The sequence below is a fragment of the Oncorhynchus gorbuscha genome, linkage group LG03 (genome assembly GCF_021184085.1).
Source record: "Oncorhynchus gorbuscha isolate QuinsamMale2020 ecotype Even-year linkage group LG03, OgorEven_v1.0, whole genome shotgun sequence".
NCBI classification, from domain to species: Eukaryota; Metazoa; Chordata; class Actinopteri; order Salmoniformes; family Salmonidae; genus Oncorhynchus; species Oncorhynchus gorbuscha.
In genome coordinates this window covers 52,704,655-52,729,148 of record NC_060175.1, presented here as the reverse complement: position 1 = coordinate 52,729,148, position 24,494 = coordinate 52,704,655, and the positions used below count along the sequence as shown (strand labels likewise).

At 45.1% G+C, this 24,494-nt stretch overlaps 1 protein-coding gene across 4 annotated transcripts in view; it reads right to left on the bottom strand.

The window, feature by feature from the left end:
- kaznb (kazrin, periplakin interacting protein b) overlaps positions 1 to 24,494 on the bottom strand; it is a 162,726-nt gene that overhangs the window by 112,241 nt on the left and 25,991 nt on the right. For all 4 annotated transcript variants that reach the window (XM_046342912.1, XM_046342911.1, XM_046342919.1 and 1 more), the window contains one exon: positions 23,548 to 23,705. In XM_046342912.1, coding sequence (XP_046198868.1) covers positions 23,548 to 23,705 — 158 coding nt within the window. The remainder of the gene's footprint in view (positions 1 to 23,547; positions 23,706 to 24,494) is intronic.

Genomic DNA, 24,494 nt, shown 5'->3' with positions numbered 1-24,494 from the left:
GCAGAGGAGAGGAGCGCAGAGTAGAGGAGAGGAGAGCAGAGCAGAGAGAATAGCAGAGGAGAGGAGCGCAGGGGAGAGGAGAGCAGAGCAGAGCAGAGAGAAGAGCAGAGGAGAGGATAGCAGAGGAGAAGAGAGGAGAGCAGAGGAGAGCAGAGCAGAGAGAAGAGCAGAGAGAAGAGCAGAGGAGAGGATAGCAGAGGAGAAGAGAGGAGAGCAGAGCAGAGCAGAGAGCAGAGGAGAGCAGAGCAGAAGAGAAGAGAGGAGAGCAGAGGAGAGGAGAAGAGAGAGCAAAGCAGAGCAGACTAGAGCAGACGAAAGCAGAGGAGACGAGAGCATAGGAGACGAGAGCAGAGGATAGGAGAGCAGAGGAGACGAGATGAGAGCAGAGGAGACGCAGAGGACAGAGGATAGGAGAGCAGAGGATAGGAGAGCAGAGGATAGGAGAGCAGAGGAGCGCAGAGGAGAGGAGAGCAGAGGAGACGAGAGCAGAGCAGAGGAGACGAGAGCAGAGGATAGGAGAGCAGAGGATAGGAGAGCAGAGGATAGGAGAGCAGAGGATAGGAGAGCAGAGGAGAGGAGAGCAGAGGAGACGAGAGCAGAGGAGCGCAGAGGAGAGGAGAGCAGAGGAGACGAGAGCAGAGCAGAGGAGACGAGAGCAGAGGATAGGAGAGCAGAAGATAGGAGAGCAGAGGATAGGAGAGCAGAGGATAGGAGAGCAGAGGATAGGAGAGCAGAGGATAGGAGAGCAGAGGAGACGAGAGCAGAGGAGAGCAGAGGAGACGAGAGCAGAGGATAGGAGAGCAGAGGATAGGAGAGCAGAGGATAGGAGAGCAGAGGATAGGAGAGCAGAGGATAGGAGAGCAGAGGATAGGAGAGCAGAGGATAGGAGAGCAGAGGAGACGAGAGCAGAGGAGCCGAGAGCAGAGGATTTGTTTGATCGTAGCTAGCTACATAGCTAGCTACATAGCCGTCTTTGTATCAAAGATAATTGTGTAGTCTAGAGCGATTTTCTAGGTTAGCTAGCCAGCTATTGTCGTTCTTTTAACGCAACGTAACGTAAACAACACTGCTAGCTAGCCAGCTAGCCCCCGAATAGCAGCACCGTCGAAACTATTACACTCAACGGAACGACTTGATTAGTGTAGTGTCAACAACGCACCCACTGCCAGCTAGCCTACTTCAGCAGTACTGTATCATTTTAATCATTTTAGTCAATAAGATTCTTGCTACGTAAGCTTAACTTTCTGAACATTCGAGACGTGTAGTCCACTTGTCATTCCAATCTCCTTTGCATTAACGTAGCCTCTTCTGTAGCCTGTCAACTATGTGTCTGTCTATCCCTGTTCTCTCCTCTCTGCACAGACCATACAAACGCTCCACACCGCGTGGCCGCGGCCACCCTAATCTGGTGGTCCCAGCGCGCACGACCCACGTGGAGTTCCAGGTCTCCGGTAGCCTCTGGAACTGCCGATCTGCGGCCAACAAGGCAGAGTTCATCTCAGCTTATGCCTCCCTCCAGTCCCTCGACTTCTTGGCACTGACGGAAACATGGATCATCACAGACAACACTGCTACTCCTACTGCTCTCTCTTCGTCCGCCCACGTGTTCTCGCACACCCCGAGAGCTTCTGGTCAGCGGGGTGGTGGCACCGGGATCCTCATCTCTCCCAAGTGGTCATTCTCTCTTTCTCCCCTTACCCATCTGTCTATCGCCTCCTTTGAATTCCATGCTGTCACAGTTACCAGCCCTTTCAAGCTTAACATCCTTATCATTTATCGCCCTCCAGGTTCCCTCTGAGAGTTCATCAATGAGCTTGATGCCTTGATAAGCTCCTTTCCTGAGGACGGCTCACCTCTTACAGTTCTGGGCGACTTTAACCTCCCCACGTCTACCTTTGACTCATTCCTCTCTGCCTCCTTCTTTCCACTCCTCTCCTCTTTTGACCTCACCCTCTCACCTTCCCCCCCTACTCACAAGACAGGCAATACGCTCGACCTCATCTTTACTAGATGCTGTTCTTCCACTAACCTCATTGCAACTCCCCTCCAAGTCTCCGACCACTACCTTGTATCCTTTTCCCTCTCGCTCTCATCCAACACCTCCCACACTGCCCCTACTCGGATGGTATCGCGCCGTCCCAACCTTCGCTCTCTCTCCCCCGCTACTCTCTCCTCTTCCATCCTATCATCTCTTCCCTCTGCTCAAACCTTCTCCAACCTATCTCCTGATTCTGCCTCCTCAACCCTCCTCTCCTCCCTCTCTGCATCCTTTGACTCTCTATGTCCCCTATCCTCCAGGCCGGCTCGGTCCTCCCCTCCCGCTCCGTGGCTCGATGACTCATTGCAAGCTCACAGAACAGGGCTCCGGGCAGCCGAGCGGAAATGGAGGAAAACTCGCCTCCCTGCGGACCTGGCATCCTTTCACTCCCTCCTCTCTACATTTTCCTCCTCTGTCTCTGCTGCTAAAGCCCCTTTCTACCACTCCAAATTCCAAGCATCTGCCTCTAACCCTAGGAAGCTCTTTGCCACCTTCTCCTCCCTCCTGAATCCTCCTCCCCCTCCCCCCCTCTCTGCAGATGACTTCGTCAACCATTTTGAAAAGAAGGTCTACGACATCCGATCCTCGTTTGCTAAGTCAAACGACACCGCTGGTTCTGCTCACACTGCCCTACCCTGTGCTCTGACCTCTTTCTCCCATCTCTCTCCAGATGAAATCTCGCGTCTTGTGACGCCCAGCCGCCCAACAACCTGCCCGCTTGACCCTATCCCCTCCTCTCTTCTCCAGACCATTTCCGGAGACCTTCTCCCTTACCTCACCTCGCTCATCAACTCATCCCTGACCGCTGGCTACGTCCCTTCCGTCTTCAAGAGAGCGAGAGTTGCACCCCTTCTGAAAAAACCTACACTCGATCCCTCCGATGTCAACAATTACAGACCAGTATCCCTTCTTTCTTTGCTCTCCAAAACTCTTGAACGTGCCGTCCTTGGCCAGCTCTCCCGCTATCTCTCTCTGAATGACCTTCTTGATCCAAATCAGTCAGGTTTCAAGACTAGTCATTCAACTGAGACTGCTCTCCTCTGTATCACGGAGGCGCTCCGCACTGCTAAAGCTAACTCTCTCTCCTCTGCTCTCATCCTTCTAGATCTATCGGCTGCCTTCGATACTGTGAACCATCAGATCCTCCTCTCCACCCTCTCCGAGTTGGGCATCTCCGGCGCGGCCCACGCTTGGATTGCGTCCTACCTGACAGGTCGCTCCTACCAGGTGGCGTGGCGAGAATCTGTCTCCTCACCATGCGCTCTCACCACTGGTGTCCCCCAGGGCTCTGTTCTAGGCCCTCTCCTATTCTCGCTATACACCAAGTCACTTGGCTCTGTCATAACCTCACATGGTCTCTCCTATCATTGCTATGCAGACGACACACAATTAATCTTCTCCTTTCCCCCTTCTGATGACCAGGTGGCGAATCGCATCTCTGCATGTCTGGCAGACATATCAGTGTGGATGACGGATCACCACCTCAAGCTGAACCTCGGCAAGACGGAGCTGCTCTTCCTCCCGGGGAAGGACTGCCCGTTCCATGATCTCGCCATCACGGTTGACAACTCCATTGTGTCCTCCTCCCAGAGCGCTAAGAACCTTGGCGTGATCCTGGACAACACCCTGTCGTTCTCAACCAACATCAAGGCAGTGGCCCGTTCCTGTAGGTTCATGCTCTACAACATCCGCAGAGTACGACCCTGCCTCACACAGGAAGCGGCGCAGGTCCTAATCCAGGCACTTGTCATCTCCCGTCTGGATTACTGCAACTCGCTGTTGGCTGGGCTCCCTGCCTGTGCCATTAAACCCCTTCAACTCATCCAGAACGCCGCAGCCCGTCTGGTGTTCAACCTTCCCAAGTTCTCTCACGTCACCCCGCTCCTCCGTTCTCTCCACTGGCTTCCAGTTGAAGCTCGCATCCGCTACAAGACCATGGTGCTTGCCAAGGGCACTGCGTTCATCCACCTCTGGCCTGCTCGCCTCCCTACCACTGAGGAAGTACAGCTCCCGCTCAGCCCAGTCAAAACTGTTCGCTGCTCTGGCCCCCCCAATGGTGGAACAAACTCCCTCACGACGCCAGGACAGCGGAGTCAATCACCACCTTCCGGAGACACCTGAAACCCCACCTCTTTAAGGAATACCTAGGATAGGATAAGTAATCCCTCTCACCCCCCCCCCCCCTTTAAGATTTAGATGCACTATTGTAAAGTGACTGTTCCACTCGATGTCATAAGGTGAATGCACCAATTTGTAAGTCGCTCTGGATAAGAGCGTCTGCTAAATGACTTAAATGTAAAAAATGTAAATGTAAATGAAAGGAGAAGAGGAGGAGAATAGAGGAGAGAAGAGGAAAGGAGAGGAGAGCAGAGGAGAGAAGAGGAAAGGAGAGAAGAGGAAAGGAGAGCAGAGGAGAATAGAGGAGAGAAGAGAAGAGGAAAGGAGAGGAGAGCAGAGGAGAAGAAAGGAGAGGAGCCAGTCGACACAGGAATGCAAACACAGTAAAATCAGGGAGACAGAGCACACTGCTGCCACCTCCAATCATTTAAAATGCATAGGCAATTAACCACCAGCCACAACACCACAGTAGAACTGGCAACCTGACAGCAGGACTTTGATCATTTTAACGAGTTGGGACAATATGGCTGAGTCGTGTTTAAATGTAATCGAAGGAATGGTTGGAAGAGGAATGGTGTGTGGAGGGATGTTTAGGTTATAGGATATGCACACTTTACGTTATTACAACTGCAGGGAGACAGTTACAGTATGGAAATGTATTTAGGTTAAATTACTACGCTGGCGTGCTCCCTTTCCAATGTGTATTTTATGTAATGGCTCCGACATAGCTCACTGTAAATGTGGTTAATAAGCTGGCTTCTGTAGAGGCTGAGAATTGAATTAATCTGCATTCCAAATGAGTTTGTCTGAATCCAAAACTAGTACGGCTTAGGGAGTTTTGAACCGAGTAGGAATTATAGCATGAGTAATACTAAGAAGCGTGAATAGTAATACAGGACATTATGCGATATTTCCCATTGTTTTCCAATTTGACATCTGGCTAACCTCATTTACACAATCATGTTTTGGGACCGTATTTGTAGTAATTATTTGAATTATGGAACACATCCGTGTGTTACGAATCAGTGTGTGTGCATGTGCCTAAGTGTGTGTGTATGTGCCTAAGTGTGTGTGCATGCGTGTGTGTGTGTGCATGCGCGCTTGTATCCGAGTGTGTGTGTATGCGTATACCTTGTACCTCTGCACATTGATCTGGTACTGGTATTCCCTCTGTATAGCTCCATTGTTGTGCATTGTATTGTATTCCTTGTGTTACTGCTTTATTTTAAAACTCTGAATCATTAGGGCGACAAGCATTTGTAAAGTCTGCATGTGTCTGACAAAAAAAGCATGTGTGCGCGTGTGTATGTCTGAGTGTGTGTGTGTGTGTGTGTGTGTGCGTGTGTGTGTGTGTGTGTGTGTGTGTGTGTGTGTGTGTGTGTGTGTGTGTGTGTGTGTGTGTGTGTGTGTGTGTGTGTGTGTGTGTGTGTGTGTGTGTGTGTGTGTGTGTGTGTGTGTGTGTGTGTGTGTGTGTGTGTGTGTGTGTCCGAGTGTGTGCATGTGTCTGAATGTGTGCTCGTGTGTGTGTGTGTGTGTGTGTGTGTGTGTGTGTGTGTGTGTGTGTGTGTGTGTGTGTGTGTGTGTGTGTGTGTGTGTGTGTGTGTGTGTGTGTGTGTGTGTGTGTGCGTGTGTGTGTGTGCGTGTGTGCGTGTGTGTGTGTGTGTGTGACAAAAGGCGAGAGAGAGACAGAGAGTGTCTGTGTTGATGACTTTGCGTCGACTGACACCGTCACAACCACAGGTACTTTAACAAACAAGCCGTCTTAAATTAGAGTGCACCTGCCATCCTTCAAGGACCTGAAAGGCCAATCATTCATTTCAGAACCGTTGAAAGCCTCATGGCTCTGCCGGCAGCTGTTATTCCCTGGAGCACCATCCAATCCCTGTGTTTAAACACGAACCACAGAAAAGGAAGCAACATCACTATACAGCAGAGACACTCCTTTAATTAACGGTAACCCGTATACACCAGCACAAGACGAACCCCTTTAGACAACGAAACCGCGAACATCCGTCCCGAACGAAGCGCCACTCAAACACATTTTTAAAAGCCAGGATGTGTTGTTATTGGCTGCTACGTTTCAAACTCTGCAGGCCCTGTTGACATGCATTGATTTAATTCCCTCTGCAGCATGAGGTTGATTTGGACAGGTTGGTCACCTACAGAGAGAACAAAATGAGCAGTTGATGATCAATCAGGTTTGAACTATTCAGAGTGATGTTTCTACAGTAATCACCCGTTTAGAGGTCATAGAGGTCAATGGGATTTGTATGGTTCTGTACTGTGTCCCTCACTCTCTCTACTCGATCTTGAGAATATTGAGAGAGCTTAAAAAAGGGAGAACATGAGTACTGTAAGGACTCCTTCATACAACCACAACACAACAGAGCATGGCCTCGTGAGTCTGGTTCTGATTATTGTACTCTACAGATGAATAACCAAGGAAGAATCATTTGGAGCACAGACAGATCCAACAAGTGATTGATCATAGCCTTCACCTTTAACATGCCTGTCGGATAAAGATGTTGTTTTCTTATGAGTCTGATGTTCATGTAGGGAATTCAATGGAACATTTTGACTGGAGCAGTTCATCTTTTTAAATATGTAACTACATGTAATCCAAATGTAATCTAAGTAATCCCCAAAATTAATTATTTATCATGAGAGGACCGTAAACAATAACTAGTAAATGCTGCATACTCCAAATCTCACCTTTCTGGTAAAAAATAGTCATAAAATGCTGTGGTGTAGTTACTTTTACACCTGCATTGTTTGCTGTTTGGGGTTTTAGGCTGGGTTTCTGTACAGCACTTTGAGATATCAGCTGATGTACGAAGGGCTATATAAATAAGATTTGATTTGATTTGATTTTAAGTACACAGTACAAATACGCAAAAAATATGAAAATATAAAACATTTATATGACATACTTCCTATTCAACAAAATTGTATGAATAAGGCTTGGAATTACTTATATGCGTTCTAAATATGGTATAATCAAATTATAAAACCACAAATTATAAGATTTCACCTTCCTTATAACTGTAAAATATATATGTGTATGTTTAGTGCTAGAGAAAATGTGCATGTTTTCTAATGGTCTCTCTTAATCAAAACATATACCCCCCACCGCTGTGAATTTCACCCAAAATGCTGTAATGTGCTGTAATGTAGGGTTCAGCCAGGAGTTGATGGACAGTCGGAAGAGCGAATGAAATGATAGGAGGGACATTCCAGCCAGTCAAGGCTAACAAAATATACTACCGCGGGAACAAGGTCTATTGCTCAATGTAAGTCATTTCGATCTACGGTGTCCACAGATCGATTTCTAAGCGAAAATGTTGGTCGGAACCGGTACTAGAACCACGGAGGTCTCCTAAACGGGGGACTTCACATCTAACACGGAACCCAAACCCGCTGCGCGTGAGCGCCATCGTGCATAAATGTATTTTGTCCCCCCACACCAAACGTGATCACGACACGCAGGTTTAAATATCAAAACAAACTCTGAACCAATTACATTAATTTGGGGACAGGTCGAAAAGCATTAAGCATTAAACATTTAGCTAGCTAGCTTGCACTTGCTAGCTAATTTGTCCCATTTAGCTAGCTTGCTGTTGCTAGCTAATTTGTCCTGGGATATAAACATTGAGTTGTTATTTTACCTGAAATGCACAAAGTCCTCTACTTCGACAATTAATCCACACATAAAACGGTCAACCGAATCGTTTCTAGTCATCTCTCCTCCTTCCAGGCTTTTTCATCTTTGAACTTAAATGGCGATTGGCATCAAAACTTTCATAGTATTAACACGACGACCGGCAACAAAGTTAATCTTTCAATCACCCTCGTGGGTATAACCAATGAGGAGATGGCACGTGGGTATCTGCTTCTATAAACCAATGAGGAGATGGGAGAGGCAGGACTTGCAGCGCAATCTGCGTCAGAAATAGGAATGACTTCTATTTTAGCCCTTGGCCACGCAAACGCTCATGACGCGCGCGAGCATTGTGGCTGCAATAATTGAATAACATAGATTCTTAAATGTACTTTGCAACGCACGCGACGTGAGCGGTGTGGTCAACTGCACCTTCCTGGCATCTTATGTCATGCAGCATACAAGAGGACAAGAGTTCATTAAAATACAATCTGCTCTCTAAAGAAACCATGAAGATGCATGACAAAAAAAAGTGCTCCAGGGATTTAAGAGAATGTTATTTGACTCAATGATATTGAAATATATATCGCTCGAGTCAGAGAGCACTGTTTTCCTATACTCACGACTGCTGTAGAAATAACTGCTGGTCAAATAAATAAATGTAATATCAGGTTGTCTGGGACGTAACTTAACACTGTATGCACTAGAACTGCACTGTACAAAACATTAGGAACACCTGCTCTTTCCATGACATAGACTGGTCAGGTGAACCCAGGTGAAAGCTATGATCACTTATTGATGTCGCCTGTTAAATCCACTTAGATGATGGGATGGAGACAGGTTAAAGAAGGATTTTTAAGCCTCGAGACAATTGAGACATGGACTATGTGTGTGTGTGTACCATTCAGAAGGTGAATGGGCAAGACAAAGATTTAAGTGCCTTTAAACGGGGTATTGTAGTAGGTGCCAGGCGCACTGGTCTGAGAGTGTCCAGAACTGCAGTGCTCCTGGGTTTTTCATGCTCAACAGTTTCCTGTGTGTATCAAGAGTGGTCCACCACCTATAGGACATCCAGCCAACTTGACACAACTGTGGGAAGCATTCGATTCGACATGGGCCAGCATTCCTGTGGAACGTTTGACACTTTGTTGAGGTCAAGCCCCAACAAATTGAGCCTGTTCTGAGGGCAAAAATAGGTGCAAAGCAATATTAGGAAGGTGTTCCTAATGTTTTGTACACTCAGTGTATAGAGTGCATAGCATCTTTGTAATTGTGAAATAAACTAAAGTCCCATTAGGATTGTTATGAGAGGCCATCCGTTGGGTGAGTCAGCTATCCAGTGACACAGAGCCATCGGAGGAGATAACGGGGGCAGGGGAATATCCCCAGGAAAACATAGTGGAATTCTAATCCGCCAAACTTGAGAACACATCATGTAGATACAGCGCACAGCCTACTGTACGATCATGATAATTCCAACCACTTTCTTTCGTTAACATGCTGGAATTGGATTTCTCTACAAGGGACATTTTCTCCTATCTCATTGGTAACATTCAATGTGACACTATACATTCTCTATTCATCTTCATATCAATTTGCGGTGGCGTTCTATTGCGTCACCTTTATGCATAACAACATAGACTGATGTAGAGGTCTCCAAAACCCAACGAGGGGATCAGGGCACAAGACAATTAACATGTGAACGAAATGACAAATTGAGTGAATTTGACCAGACGACTGGTAGAACACGCTGGAACAAATTCAAATGAGCCATGTCTAAAGTGGGCAACCGGTCTGCCTTAACCACTTTGCTGAGAAGTGGCTCTTGAGGCAATTCAGCCGGGTCTCACTTCATCACTAGGGTTCTCGTGTGTCCTGTCCAATATCGCGGCATGGGAGTGAAAGCTAGCTGACACACATACACACACACACACACACAAGGCCAGGATACTCTGGGAACTGTCCGGAATAAAACACTTAGCAGTGCTCATAAATAGATGAGATATATCTTTGGTAACCTTGTCCATGTGATTACACTAGTCATTATAGTAGTCATCGCAGTGGCAGGGACATCTGTGGTAGGGCAACTGGTCGTTGAAGGGGACAGAGGACATTAAGGAAGGTATCACTTAACATGAAAATACCAAACAGTATTTTTTTTTATCCTAATCATACTGTTGACTAAAACTTTAGTGGAAAGCGACCTCATCCTGGTAAAATGGAAACAGTATTTAACAGCAATATGATGAAAACTAGGTCTGGATTATGGATTTTGCCCAGAACCTTCATCCATTCCTAAGAATAAACCTGCATCCATAATATATTTGATTCAATGTCGAGATTCGCCATCAAACTCCTGGCCTGCTGCAATCACTAGTACAGTTCATCTCATGGAGTTCTGTATTGTGGCCAACTGGTGGCGCTGCAGCAGGCCCAGGTTCCTATTGTAAAGTCCACATGACACCCTGTATGACATGCAGGTATAATATAATAACCATGGTGTGAGGGCTATGCTTGGAGGTACAAGTGATCCTATCAAACCACCTGCTGTGGGTGCTGTTAGGTGGGTACTGGTACCACCCCTGTACAGTATGAAGATGACCCAATCACCTGTATGGAGGGAGGCCTGCTGAGCCCTCCAGAGGATTACAGACAGATAGCCTCTCTGTTTAATTACATTACACCAGATTACACCAGGATATGACACTCATAAACCAGCAAGCTACTATTGATGATTGCTTTGACTGTCTCAGTAATCAGGGGGGGTTACTGAGCTAACATATACAATTGTTTTAAGATGGTCATACCATGGACCATTTAGCTATTTGATTGAGATATTTAGGACCCCTGTCATCGACAGATCATCAACTACAAAATCAAAAGGAAGTCTGATTTGAGTTGTCTGAGATGCATCTGAGAGATATAGGAAAGCATCAAGCAAAAAACTAAAAGACACAAACAAAAAGGTTACATGTGTAACCCTGGTCCCCCAAAATGTGATTTATTTGAATCAATATTTTGCCGGTCGGTGCCAGGTTACCTTCAGACGAGACTCGCGAAGCTTGTGGGCGTCATAGAGAAACACGGAGGACACGTTCATGTCCGTGAGATAGTTTCAAACCGCTCGGACCAGTGGTGGAAAAAGTACCCAATTGTCATACTTGAGTAAAAGTAAAGATACCTTATTAGAAAATGACTCAAGCTAAAGTGAAAGTCACTCAGTAAAATATTACTTGAGTAAAAGTCTAAAAGTATTTGGTTTAAAATATACGTAAGTATCAAAAGTACATGTGTAAATAATTTCAAATTCCTTATATTAAGCAAACCAGACAGTACCATTTTCTTGTGTTTCAATTTACGGATAACCAGGGTCACACTCCAACACTCAGACATAACTTACAAACTAAGCATTTGTGTTTGTGAGTCCACCAGATCAGAGGCAGTAGAGCTGACCAAGGACGTGCTCTTGATAACTGAGTGAATTGGACCATTTTCATGTCCTGCTAAACATTCAAGTACTTTTGGGTGTCAGGGAAAATGTATGTTTATTTTCTTTAGGAATGTCGTGAAGTAAAACTAAAAGTAGTCAAAAATATAAATAGAACAGTAAAGTACTAAAACGTAGTACTTTAAAGTATTTTTACTTAGGTACTTTCCACCACTGGCTCTGATGTTTTTTTCGTGAGAAGGTGTCTCCTGGTCTGACAAACACTTCTGTATCTCGGCCACCTTCCACCGCAGATGCGGAAATCCGACATTGGCGGAAGATGTATATTGAGATGCAGGCCATGATAACAGAAATCTCTAGTTAAAACAGATGTATTGAGATGGAGTTTATTTTATTATGCTAATTCATTCCATTCATTATTTATTACGCTCAACATCAATGCTGCTTTTGACTAGAGGTCGGCCGATTAATCGGAATGGCCGATTAATTAGGGCCGATTTCAAGTTTTCATAACAATCGGAAATCGGTATTTTTGGACATTCTTTTTTTACACCTTTATTTAACTAGGCAAGTCAGTTAAGAACACATTCTTATTTTCAATGACTGCCTAGGAACGGTGGGTTAACTGCCTTGTTCAGGGGCAGAATGACAGATTTTTACCTTGTCAGCTCGGAGATTCGTTTTTGCAACCTTCTGGTTACTAGTCCAACACTCAAACCACCTGCCTTACATTGCACTCCATGAGGAGTGCAACAGGCTGACTACCCGTTTCGCGAGGGAAGCAAGAAGCCACAGTAAGTTGCTAGCTAGCGTTAAACTTATCTTGTAAAAAACAATCAATCTTAACATAATCACTAGTTAACTACACATGGTTGATGATATTACTAGTTTATCTAGCGTGTTAATTTCTCATCCAATCACAGCCTACTTTGCCAAACAGGTGATGATTTAGCACTGTCGTTGCACCAAACCTAACCATAAACATCAATGCCTTTCTTTAAAATCAGTACACAAGTATATATTTTTAAACATGGATATTTAGTTAATATTGCCTGCTAACATGAATTTCTTATAATTAGGGAAATTGTGTCACTTCTCTTGCATTCCGTGCAAGCAGTCAGGGTATATGCAGCAGTTTGGGCCGCCTGGCTCATTGCGAACTGTGTGAAGTCCATTTATTCCGAACAAAGACCGTAATGAATTTGCTAGAATTGTACATAATTATGACATAACATTGAAGGTTGTACAACGTAACAGCAATATTTAGACTTCGGGATGCCACCAGTTAGATAAAATACGGAACGGTTCCGTATTTCACTGAAAGAATAAACGTTTTGTTTTCGAAATTATCGTTTCTGGATTCGACCATATCAATGACCAAAGGCTCATATTTCTGTGTGTTATTATGTTATAATTAAGTATATGATTTGATAGAGCAGTCTGATTGAGCGATGGTAGGCAGCAGCAGGCTCGTAAGCATTCATTCAAACAGCACTTTCGTGCATTTGCCAGCAGCTCTTCGCTGTGCTTCAAGCGTTGAGCTGTTTATGACTTCAAGCCTATCAACTCCCGAGATTACGCTGTTGTAACCAATGTGAAGTGGCAAGCTAGTTAGCGGGGTGCGCGCTAATAGCGTTTCAATCAGTTACGTCACTCGCTCAGACTTGGAGTAGTTGTTCCCCTTGCTCTGCAAGGGCCGCGTCTTTTGTGGAGCGATGGGTAACGATGCTTCGAGCGTGGCTGTTGTCGATGTGTTCCTGGTTCGAGCACAGGTAGGGGCGAGGAGAGGGACGGAAGCTATACTGTTACACTGGCAATACTAAAGTGACTATAAGAGCATCCAATAGTCAAAGCTATATGAAATACAAATGGTATAATAGAGAGAAATAGTCCTATATGTCCTATGATAGCTACAATCTAAAACTTCGTACCTGGGAATATTGAAGACTCATGTAAAAAGGAACCACCAGCTTTCATATGCTCATGTTCTGAGCAAGGAACTGAAACATTAGCTTTTTTACATGACACACATTGCACTTTTACACTTTTACTTTCTTTTCCAACACTTTGTTTTTGCATTATTGACAACAAATTGAACATGTTTCATTATTTATTTCAGGCCAAATTAATTTTATTGATGTCTTACAGTGGGGAGAACAAGTATTTGATACGCGGCCGATTTTGCAGGTTTTCCTACTACCTAAAAATCCAGAAAAATCACATTGTATGATTTTTAAGTAATTAATTTGCATTTTATTGCATGCAATAAGTATTTGATCACCTACCAACCAGTAAGAATTCCGGCTCTCACAGACCTGTTAGTTTTTCTTTAAGAAGCCCTCCTGTTCTCCAATCATTACCTGTATTAACTGCACCTGTTTGAACTCGTTACCTGTATAAAAGACACTTGTCCACACACTCAATCAAACAGACTACAACCTCTCCACAATTTCCAAGAACAGACAGCAGTGTAAGGACATCAGGGATAAAATTGTAGACCTGCACAAGGCTGGGATGGGCTACAGGACAATAGGCAAGCAGCTTGGTGAGAAGGCAACAACTGTTGGTGCAATTATTCAAAAATTGAGGAAGTTCAAGATGACGGTCAATCACCCTCGGTCTGGGGCTCAATGCAAGATCTCAACTCGTGGGGCATCAATGATCATGAGGAAGGTGAGGGATAAGCCCAGAACTACACGGCAGGACCTGGTCAATGACCTGAAGAGAGCTGGGACCACAGTCTCAAAAAAACCATTAGTAACACACTACGCCGTCATGGATTAAAATCCTGCAGCGCACGCAAGGTCCCCCTGCTCCAGCCAGCGCATGCCCAGGCCCGTCTGAAGTTTGCCAATGACCATCTGGATGATCCAGAGGAGGAATGGGAGAAGGTCATGTGGTCTGATGAGACAAAAATAGAGCTTTTTGGTCTAAACTCCACTCGCCGTGTTTGGAGGAAGAAGAAGGATGAATACAACCACAAGAACACCATCCCAACTGTGAAGCATGGAGGTGGAAACATCATTCTTTGGAGATGCTTTTCTGCAAAGTGGACAGGATGACTGCACCATATTGAGGGGAGGATGGATGGGGCCATGTATCGCGAGATCTTGGCCAACAACAACCTTCCCTCAGTAAGAACATCATGGCTGGGTCTTCCAGCATGACAACGACCCGAAACACACAGCCAGGGCAACTAAGGAGTGGCTCAGTAAGAAGCATCTCAAGGTCCTGGAGTGGCCTAGCCAGTCTCCAGACCTGAACCCAATAGAACATCTTTGGAGGGAGCTGAAAGTCCGTATTGTCCAGCGACAGCCCCGAAACCTGAAGGATCTGGAGAAGGTCTGTATGGAGGAGTGGGCCAAAATCCCTGCTGCAGTGTGTGCAAACCTGGTCTAGAACTACAGGAAACGTATGATCTATACCAAATATTAAGTTATGCTTTTCTGATGTATCAAATACTTATCGCATGCAATAAAATGCTAATTAATAACTTAAAAATCATACAATGTGATTTTCTGGATTTTCGTTTTAGATTCAGTCTCTCACCGTTGAAGTGTACCTATGATAAAAAATTACAGACTTGCTTTGTAAGTAGGAAAACCTGCAAAATCGGCAGTGTATCAAATAATTGTTCTCCCCCACTGTATATGAAGATAAAAGAAAAGTGTTCATTCAGTATTGTTGTAATTGTCATTATTACAAATAAATAAAAGAAATTGGTCGATTAATCGGTATCAGCTTTTTTTTTTGGTCCGCCAATAATCGGTATCAGCGTTGAAAAATCATAATAGGTCGACCTCTACTTTTTGACCATAATAAACTCAAAGATGAGAGCTGCTCCTACTTCTCTTCCTATCAAAGATAAAGAGACCATACTACTCCCACAGAGTGGCGCACAGTTTGTTTATCAGTGAGCTGAGCTGGTGGCAGGCCCAGGTTGAATAAACACTGTTTGTATGAACCTGTTATTAAAGCTGCCCTGTTATCAGTCCAGTCCACAGCAATCCTGCCAGGACAGCATCATTTCTCCCTTAAATATGTGCCTTCAGAATGAGGGGCCCTGGGCTAAACACCATCTCAGCCAGGCCTGCCTGCCTCCTCAAACCGATTGCTTCTGGCAGGGAATCAGATAGGAGGGGGAAGTCATTTAGCTCCCTGCACTTCTCTACAAGCACAGGATGGCAGGAAGCATTTCAATCTTAGAGTGAGGTCAAGGGGGGACCCCATACAGCTTTGATAACACAAATCCCAACTCTAATTCCACTCTCGCCTCATTCCTACAGTATTATTCCACTTTCAATGAGGAGTGAATGCAGGCAAAGAGGGATTCAGAAGGTGAACACGCTCCTCAGGTTGAGATCACATACACTTTCCATGTAGAACCCTATGTGGAAAGAGTTCTACCTGGAACCAAAACGGTTCTACCTGGAACCAAAAAGGGTTCTTCAACGGGTTCTCCTATGGGGAGCCTTTCAGGTTCTAAATTGCACCTTTTTTTCTAACACCATGCCCAAACCGGACGTGTGCGCAAATTGATTTTGTCCCCCCACACCAAATGCGAACACAACACTTAGGTTGAAATATTTTTTTTAAAAACTCTGAACCAATTATATTAATTTGGGGACAGGTCAAAAAGCATTTGACATTTATGGCAATTTAGCTAGCGAGCTAGCAGTTGCTAGCTAATTTGTCCTATTTAGCTAGCTCGCTAATTTGTCCTGGGATATAAACGTTATAAACGAGTTGTTATTTTACCTGAAAAGCACAAGGTCCTCTAATACGACAATGAATCCACACATAAAACGGTCATCCGAATCGTTTCTAGTCATTTCTCCTCCTTCCAGGCTTTTTCTTCTTTGGATTTGATATGTTTATTGCCATCTAACTTTCATAATATGGTGTATTACCACAACTGACCGGCAGACCTCAATTCACCTTTCAATCACCCACAAGGTATAACCAATGAGGAGATGGCACGTGGGTATCTGCTTCTATAAACCAATGAGGAGATGGGAGAGGCAGGACTTGCACCGCGTTCAGCATCAATGCAATGCAGACGCTCGTTTGTGCGCGCGAGCAGTGTGGGTGCAATGATTGAATAACACGTATGTGTACATTTATTTTGCAACGCTCACGCACGCGAGCGGTGCTGTGGTCAGCATGTAAGAGTGTAGAGGAGGATGGAGTAGGTGAGACAGGAAAGAAGGGAAAACTAAAGGGACGTCAGTCTCTTCATCTCACATCAAACTTCAGTTTGGGCAGTTTACCCACTGTTCCCGGGGCGCAGAAGACGTGGATGTTGATTATGGCAGCCCCCCCGCACTGCTCTGATTCATGGGGGATGGGGTTAATACATTCAGACTAGGTATCCCCCTTTTTCCCTTTCCCTTTGCAGCAATTCAACCATGAAGTCCTGATTCACACAGTCTCCTTTGAACAGTCGATGTTGAAATGTGTCTGTTAATTGAACTCTGTGACGCATTTATTTGAGCTGCAATCTGAGGTGCAGTTAACTCTAATGAATTTATCCTCTGCAGCGGAGGTAGCTCTGTGTCTTCCTTTTCCTGTGGCGGTCCTCATGAGAGCCAGTTTCATCATAGTGCTTGATGGAGTTTGCGTTTGCACTTGAAGAAACTTTCAAAGTTCTTGAAATGTTCCGTATTGACTGACCTTCATGTCTTAAAGTAATGATGGACTGTCGTTTCTCTTTGCTTATTTGAGCTGTTCTTGCCATAATATGGACTTGGTCTTATACCACCCCTACCTTGTCACAACACAACTGATTGGCTCAAACACATTAAGAAGGAAAGATATTCCACAAATTAACAAGGCACACATGTTAATTGAAATGCATTCCAAGTGACTACCTCATGAAGCTGGTTGAGAGAATGCCAAGAGTGTGCAAAGCAGTCATCAAGGCAACAGGTGGCTACTTTGAAGAATCTAAAATACAACACTTTTTTGGTTACTACGATTCCACATGTGTTATTTCATAGTTTTGATGTCTTCACTATTATAATACAATGTAGTAAAATAGTAAAAATAAAGAAAAACCTTTTAATGAGTAGCTGTGTCCACACTTCTGAGTGGTACTGTAGACCATAAGGGATTCTGGTATAGTTTGCCATTGTTTTGATTCATTCAGAGAGGAGAAATGTATGAACAATACCATTAGTTCATTATTTAGCATCTGTTCGTCTGTGAGATTTCTTCTCCTGCTGTTGGTGGTGTTGCTTCTTGAAGCCTGGCGCCTCAAGACATCATCTGCTGTGCACTGACGACTAAGAGGATGGAAGTTTGATGTGAGATTATTATTCTGCACGGTAGAAAATAGTAAAAATAAAGAAGAACCCTTGAATGTGTAGGTGTGTCCAAACTTTTGACTGGTACTGTATGCTGAACTCTGGTGGGGGTTCAGTCAAATAGTGTCAATCAGGAGACAGAACACAATTTCTGATTCATTAAAATGTTCCCATCCTCTCCATATGCTGTGAGACTCAATACTATAACCTGTTACCTCACCCATGTGAGTTGCTGCTCTCCACTTCCCTCTTGTTACAGTCTCTCTCTCTCTCTCTCTCTCTCTCTCTCTCTCTCTCTCTCTCTCTCTCTCTCTCTCTCTCTCTCTCTCTCTCTCTCTCTCTCTCTCTCTCTCTCTCTCTCTCTCTCTCTCTCTCTCTCTCTCTCTCTCTCTCTCTCTCTCTCTCTCTCTCTCTCTCTCTCTCTCTCTCTCTCTCTCTCTCTCTCTCTCTCTCTCTCTCTCTCTCTCTCTCTCTCGACATTCTGCAGCCATCTCCATGCCTCCCCTCAGAGCTCTCTCAGAGTTTCCAATGCGAGACGAGTGAACGTATTCCCTTCAACCAGACACAAACAAGACCACAACAAGGGCCCCGAACAGCACAAACACTCTTCCTGTCAGTCAGGAGCAGATGGGCGGGGAGGAAGAGACCTTTTATATCATCAACACTCTCTCTAAAATTGAGGTGAGCACCTTTGGTCTGCAGAAAGAGTGAGTGTAGTGATCCGGATCACCTTTGTGACAGCACTCTCCGTATCTATGGCAACGTGCACACAAGTGATGCTCCAGTTTAAACTGCTTCAACAGGCAGCTTTGGTAAGGGCTTTAGACGACCAAAACCCAACCTGTTCATTCACCATCACAAAATTCCTACATGTAAAGCAAAGGCTTGATCTACCGAGCAATGTGCCCGCAATGTACTGGGGTTATTGGACGTATGATCAGAGATGATATTCTACTGTATTCAAGGGACTTGGGGAACAATGCAAAGAATCACTCACATCTGCGTATCATGCCATTGAAAGGCGGTAATATCCTCAGTGTGATAAAGCAAGTGAAGTATCCAACTGCAGTGCTATTCTGTCCTCCTCCAGGCATAGGAGCCTTGGATATGACAGGTATTTAATTTAAGCAGATTCTCCACAGTTGGGATGGATCCAAAACAAATGTAAAATAACGAATGTATCATAGTGGTTTAAAATGCCTAGATCGGTTTGAAAGGGCATATCAGCTCAAACCGCACAGCTAGAAAATGAACAACCTCCTCTCTTTGAAGTCCAGACCACACCAGTCAATCAAATTAAGAAACTTTGGTTCAGGAAAAGATCTCATACCGCCACGCGATGAATCAGGTGGCAGAGAAAGTAATGACGGCCAGTCAAATGAGACGAAAGACATTGTCGTTTGCGGAGATAAGATCTGTGTTCTCCTCTGACAAAACAATGTCATTTCATTTTTTTTACCTCTGCAGTAAAGGGTTCACACTTGTAACGAAGGCCGACAAATCTCATACACACCATCCATGGCCTGCAAGGCTCTAAGTCGTAGAACACAAGTAATGATGAGATGCTAGCTAGGAGTTATGGATCTATATTCAAGATGGGGCAGCAAATCAACACTCGCCTGGGTCGTTCTTTGTGTGTCTGTTGATCAGTTTATTAGTGCAATATGTGAAGGGCCTGATCCCCCTCTCAGACCCAGACACACCTCAGCTGAAGGAGTTGCACAAAGGACTGAGGGCTGGAATCCAAACCCTGCTGGATCAATACCCCAGCCTCCCAATTCATTTTCTCACAGGCCATTGGCTCACATTCCTCTAACTCTTGATTGATCAATAAATCATTTTAAATGGTGACAGTGCCAAAAACTCTATAATTGTGCATCAAATTGGCGCCTTACCCATCTGTCTAATCAAAACATGTTTTGTAGCAGCCATAACATAATTCACTGTAGTTGTAAATCGGCACACTTCACCATATTTACTCAATTCTTCCTGAAATGTTATATTTGACTAGAATGATTTTGATGTGCATTGCTCATAATCAGACTCCTGTGAACTGACCGTAAGTGGCTGAAGGTGATGGCTAGGATTAATAGCACTTCTAATCATACTACTGCTGCCTCCTGCTCTGGCTGCCTTTTCGCCTCAGTGTTCGTCCAGTATGGAATTTCTAGGCTCTCTGTTTTTGCTTCCACTACAGACTCGGTTCATTGCCAAACAGCCAGACCCTGACCCTGAACGTCCGAGTAGTGGAAGAGAGGGGAGATTAAGGATGTGCAAGGTCTGCAGAACAACCCACCCATAACGCCAGCCCACTGTCTGATCAATACTGTAATCACTTCCTGGTCTCCCATCTAACAGCCTGCCTATAGTGGGCTATCTATTATTCTGTAAAATGGCTCAAAGCCTTTAGCTAATACACAAGGAAAGCTCTCCTGCTTGGACAGAGTGACCATGACACCCAAACGGACAGTGAATGGTGTATGAGTGCCAGGACTGCTCTTTTTGGGGTCTCTAACCAGTCCCAGTTCGGCTGTTTATTTAGTCTGAATCGACTCAGTATTGCAGCAGTTTTAAGTACTGCTCCTGAGCTTGGGTATTGTTTACGGGTACAGTATTTTGACATTCTGAGCAGTGCCAAGTGGTTGAGCAGTGAGTTCTCTTTCCACCATCATCAGATCAGAACAGCAACCTATGGAAAACCCACTGAAACCCCCACCAAAGTAACGCAACGTAACGCTCCGCTACGTCAAGTCAGTCGCCACACCCACAGAAAGGCTTCGGATTAGTCACCCAGCCACAGCACAGCACATAAATAATGCATCCGTGCAAAATGATTAATGAGGCAATCAATTATGTGACAGCATTCAAAGAGAAACTATTTAAATCCCTTCTCCCCAAATAAATCTGCCTTTTAGTGGACTTTGCCTTGAGAAATTAACAGTTAAAAACAGATCAGATTGTTTTTTGTTTCATTTATTTGCAGTCAAACCAAATATTTGATTAAAAAAAATATTTGATTCAATTTCCAAAGTCAATATTGCTTATTTCACATCATTCGCTTGTGACTAATTCTGCACTTTGTGAATCCCAACAAGATGGAGTAAACAGATGTGATCATTATGATACCGTGTTTAATGAGAAACATGAATACTTTTGGTGACAGATATCCTCCTTCAGTAGCCCTATGCCTGGCGCTCACGTTCCTCAACCACAAGTAGCACTAATTAGAGTTAGCGATCTAATGACCCACAACATGATGGGTGATGAAGTGAGAGAAGGCGCAGGGCTGTGCCGGGCTGGTGACAGCGGGTGATGATGTCAGAGCAGGCTGGAGGGCGGCAAGGCGAGGGTGTGTCGGCTCTTTAAGGTTATGCGGGGCACCAGAACAGCCCAGTCTGGCTCTGCCACATAACCAATTAGACTGAGAGGGGCAGCTGTAGCTCTGCTGTCAGCTAGATGAACTCTGGTTCAGACTTACCCCAAGATTGACGGCTAACACGGATGGAGAGAGAGGGGGGGGGGTGATTTCACATTTTTGCCTGCTGCCGCTCTACCCTCAATGAATGAAAAACACTTTGGGTAGACAGGCTGGAAGACAGGCTGGGAGGCAGGCTTGGCAGGCACTGCTCCTGAGTAGGTAAATTGAGAACAGTCTCTTGACTCTTCTCACATCCCATTTTGCGAGGTTCCGTGGGTAGAGTCAAACACTACAGACGTGAGGATGTAATCACGGTGATCATGACTGATCAAACAGAGCATTGGGCTGCACAGTTCAGAAAGGTCCCAGTGTGCCCGGAGGGGAGGAGAACGTAACAGAGAGACACTGTGCTGCCCAGACTGATGCGTAAGCCTGCCTACCATTCCAAAATTAAGGGAAGGTCCTGTAGAGGACGCACAGCTCGTCGCCATGGCAACAAGCAGCTGTCAGTCAAACAGGGGCAGCCTCTACTATAGCTACTCTACTGTGTCTCTACAACTGACAGGGCAGAAGAGGGCGTCATGGATGGGCTCAGGTGACAGGATGGGCCTCATGGGGGGGGAAACGGGTGCAAGTAAAGATAGTGGGTCTTACGGGACACAAAGCCAGGGCAACAGGTAGACAATTAGTCAACTTGACTGCTACAAGACGCTTCACTTAACATTGAACTGCTACTAACTTCTCACCCAGATAATCAGCAATCCATTCGTGGCAGAAGGCCCCTGCTCATCCATCACCCGTACAGTTTTATATCGTTGAGCTACAGAGAAACTGACTGCGGGCTAGCAATCTTTCACCCCGACTTGCATACGATCGGGCCGAGGAGAAGGCGATGGCCTTTTGCTGAATTACATTCTCTTTAATCAATGACACCGCAGCGTCTCAGACAAATATCTCGGGGAGAATGGCGAGGGGACTCTATATTCATCATGTAAGTGTGTGATGTGACTAAAGGATGAGCCAAATCCATCACTGTGTCAAGTCCCCGGCGCACATCTAGCAAAACAAGAACAGAAAAGGAATGAGACGATTCAGGGGTAACTGTAAAGAGGAAATTATCAAACGATCCAAGGCAAACCAGAGGACACATGTGGATTGTTGTATTACTTCTCTCTGTAGACATTTCTCACATATTATACATACAGAGTCCCTTCTGATGTAGGAAGGAGATCCTTATGTTCAGGAAATAACTGTTTAGAAAAGGCAATGGAAAGCATTGTGATTGAAGCAAGCATTTTCCATACATCTTGAAGAAGGAGAGAGAAACAATACAATGCTTTAGCTCATGGCCAGACTCCCCTGTACAATAACAATGAAGATAGGCAGCGTATTGCCAGATTGGAGACAATTTCCAACATGGATGTGCACTGTTGGGTACTTGGGTCGGCATGATATTGGGGCCTTGGTTTATGCGTACTGTGATCCGTGAGCCGGTCCGAGTCACATTATGTCCATATCTGCAGTGCTGATGCTGTCATAGCGGGGGTTGGGGCTAATGATTTCGAAAAGCTCACTTGAATTGAGAGCTTTAAAAAAAAGACTGAGAGCCCATTACATTATTTATGCTCCCCTCTGAACGAGGTGACATTCAATTATTCAAACATCGACATTTGGGGGCGATTCCGTTTTGTTTGACTTTTGTCTCTCCCAGGTCCTGCATAGAGTTAGCTCGCTCATAGCTGCCCTGTCGGTGACCGTTCCCTGGGAGAAGCTATATCCTCTCCAGAAAAGAAAAAAAAGCGCAAGGTGAAAGATTTGAACAAACACCCTAGGACTACATGAGAACTACCTGCAAACGTCATCATAATAGTCCGTAACGAAAAGGATGGAGCAGAAGTCAACTGATGTAACAGAGCACATTAACTCCCTCAAGTCCTCGCTAAGTTTGCTGGGAAGGAAATAATATAATAATATATGCCATTTAGCAGACGCTTTTATCCAAAGCGACTTACAGTAATGTGTGCATACATTTTAAGTATGGGTGGTCCCGGGGATCGAACCCACTACCCTGGCGTTACAAGCGCCATGCTCTACCAACTGAGCTACAGAAGGTCCGGCATAGTATCAGTTGAAATCGATTTTTTTTATTCATGAAATTGGAGTGAATGAACTATAAATACTCTAGTCTTAACAGCCCAAGTATGAGTCATCATAATATGATTGCCCTCTCTCTTTATGTAGTGTTGTCTCTCTCTTGTCGTGATGTGTGTTTTGTCCTATATTTATATTGCTTTAAAAAAAAATTATATCCCAGGCCCCCGTCCCCGCAGGAGGCCTTTTGGTAGGCCATCATTGTAAATAAGAATTTGTTCTTGACTGACTTCCCTAGTTAAATAAAGGTTAAATAAAAAATAAATAAATACAATTGCTGTGAAAAGATCCTGCCTCAATGGATTTCAGTAGGCTCCAACAGCAGAGACTTGTTACCCCTTTGGACTCTTGCCCTGGTTTTAAAGGAGGTGAATGATCAGGGGTCAGGGATTAGAGATCGGGGGTTAATACCTGTGCGTCCATGAGCAGGTGCCTCATCAGGGCCATGGACTTCTTCAAGGTGTCTCTCTCTCCGGGTATGAAGGCCTCGCCCTCCCGGGACAGAGTGCCGGGCCTGGTCACCATGAAGTGGACTATCTGGTCATTCAGACTGTTCAGGGACTGGACCGCTAAGAGAGAGAGTGAGACAGAAAGAGAGAGGGGGGGGGGGGAGAAAAAAAAGGTTCAGGGCCATGCATATTTAATTTGACTCACACACAAAAGACACACACAACATTTACAACAATAAGACAGTCTGCCTTTCCATCCATTGCCATGGTGACCTGTCAGCTCAACTGATTTCCCTCACGCTGGCTTTGCTCTCCCATCTTCTCCCTCCCTGCCCTGGCTGATCTCTCCCATTTGCATTCTGAGTGCTGAGCTATAATCGCTCCCATCCCCATGGCCACAGCAACAGCACCGCTCCCTCCACTGGTCTCCTCTCAGCATTAATCCCTCTCTCTCACGTAACCATGGGGGGGGCATCATTAGAGTAAGTCCATTACCGGCACACAAGTCTCACTCCAGCCCATTTGCTGCATTTGTTCATGCTGTAAGCTCCGGCGATCATGCAACCCTTTGTTTTTCAGCCACTAGAGATGAAAGCAACAATATGTGCAGCACTTTCAAACTAACACACTACGTTTACTTCATAGAGACCTCGCCGCGGAGACTGTAAATGCTCCATTAACCTCTCTGGCCCAAACCCCTGTGATGGGAGCACTAATGTGACCAAGTCCTGTATGATGGATAATGACGGTCTTCACTTCAATAGGCAGCTGTGCAGACCACACAGGCTATAGTAGCTGTCTTGGGGTGAGAGGAGGAGGTTGTGCTTGTCTAAGCAGGTCAGCATATCAGACGTTAGAGCAGATGACATTTGACCTTGTGGTGGGAGGCCACACTGAGGTGAAGAGGAG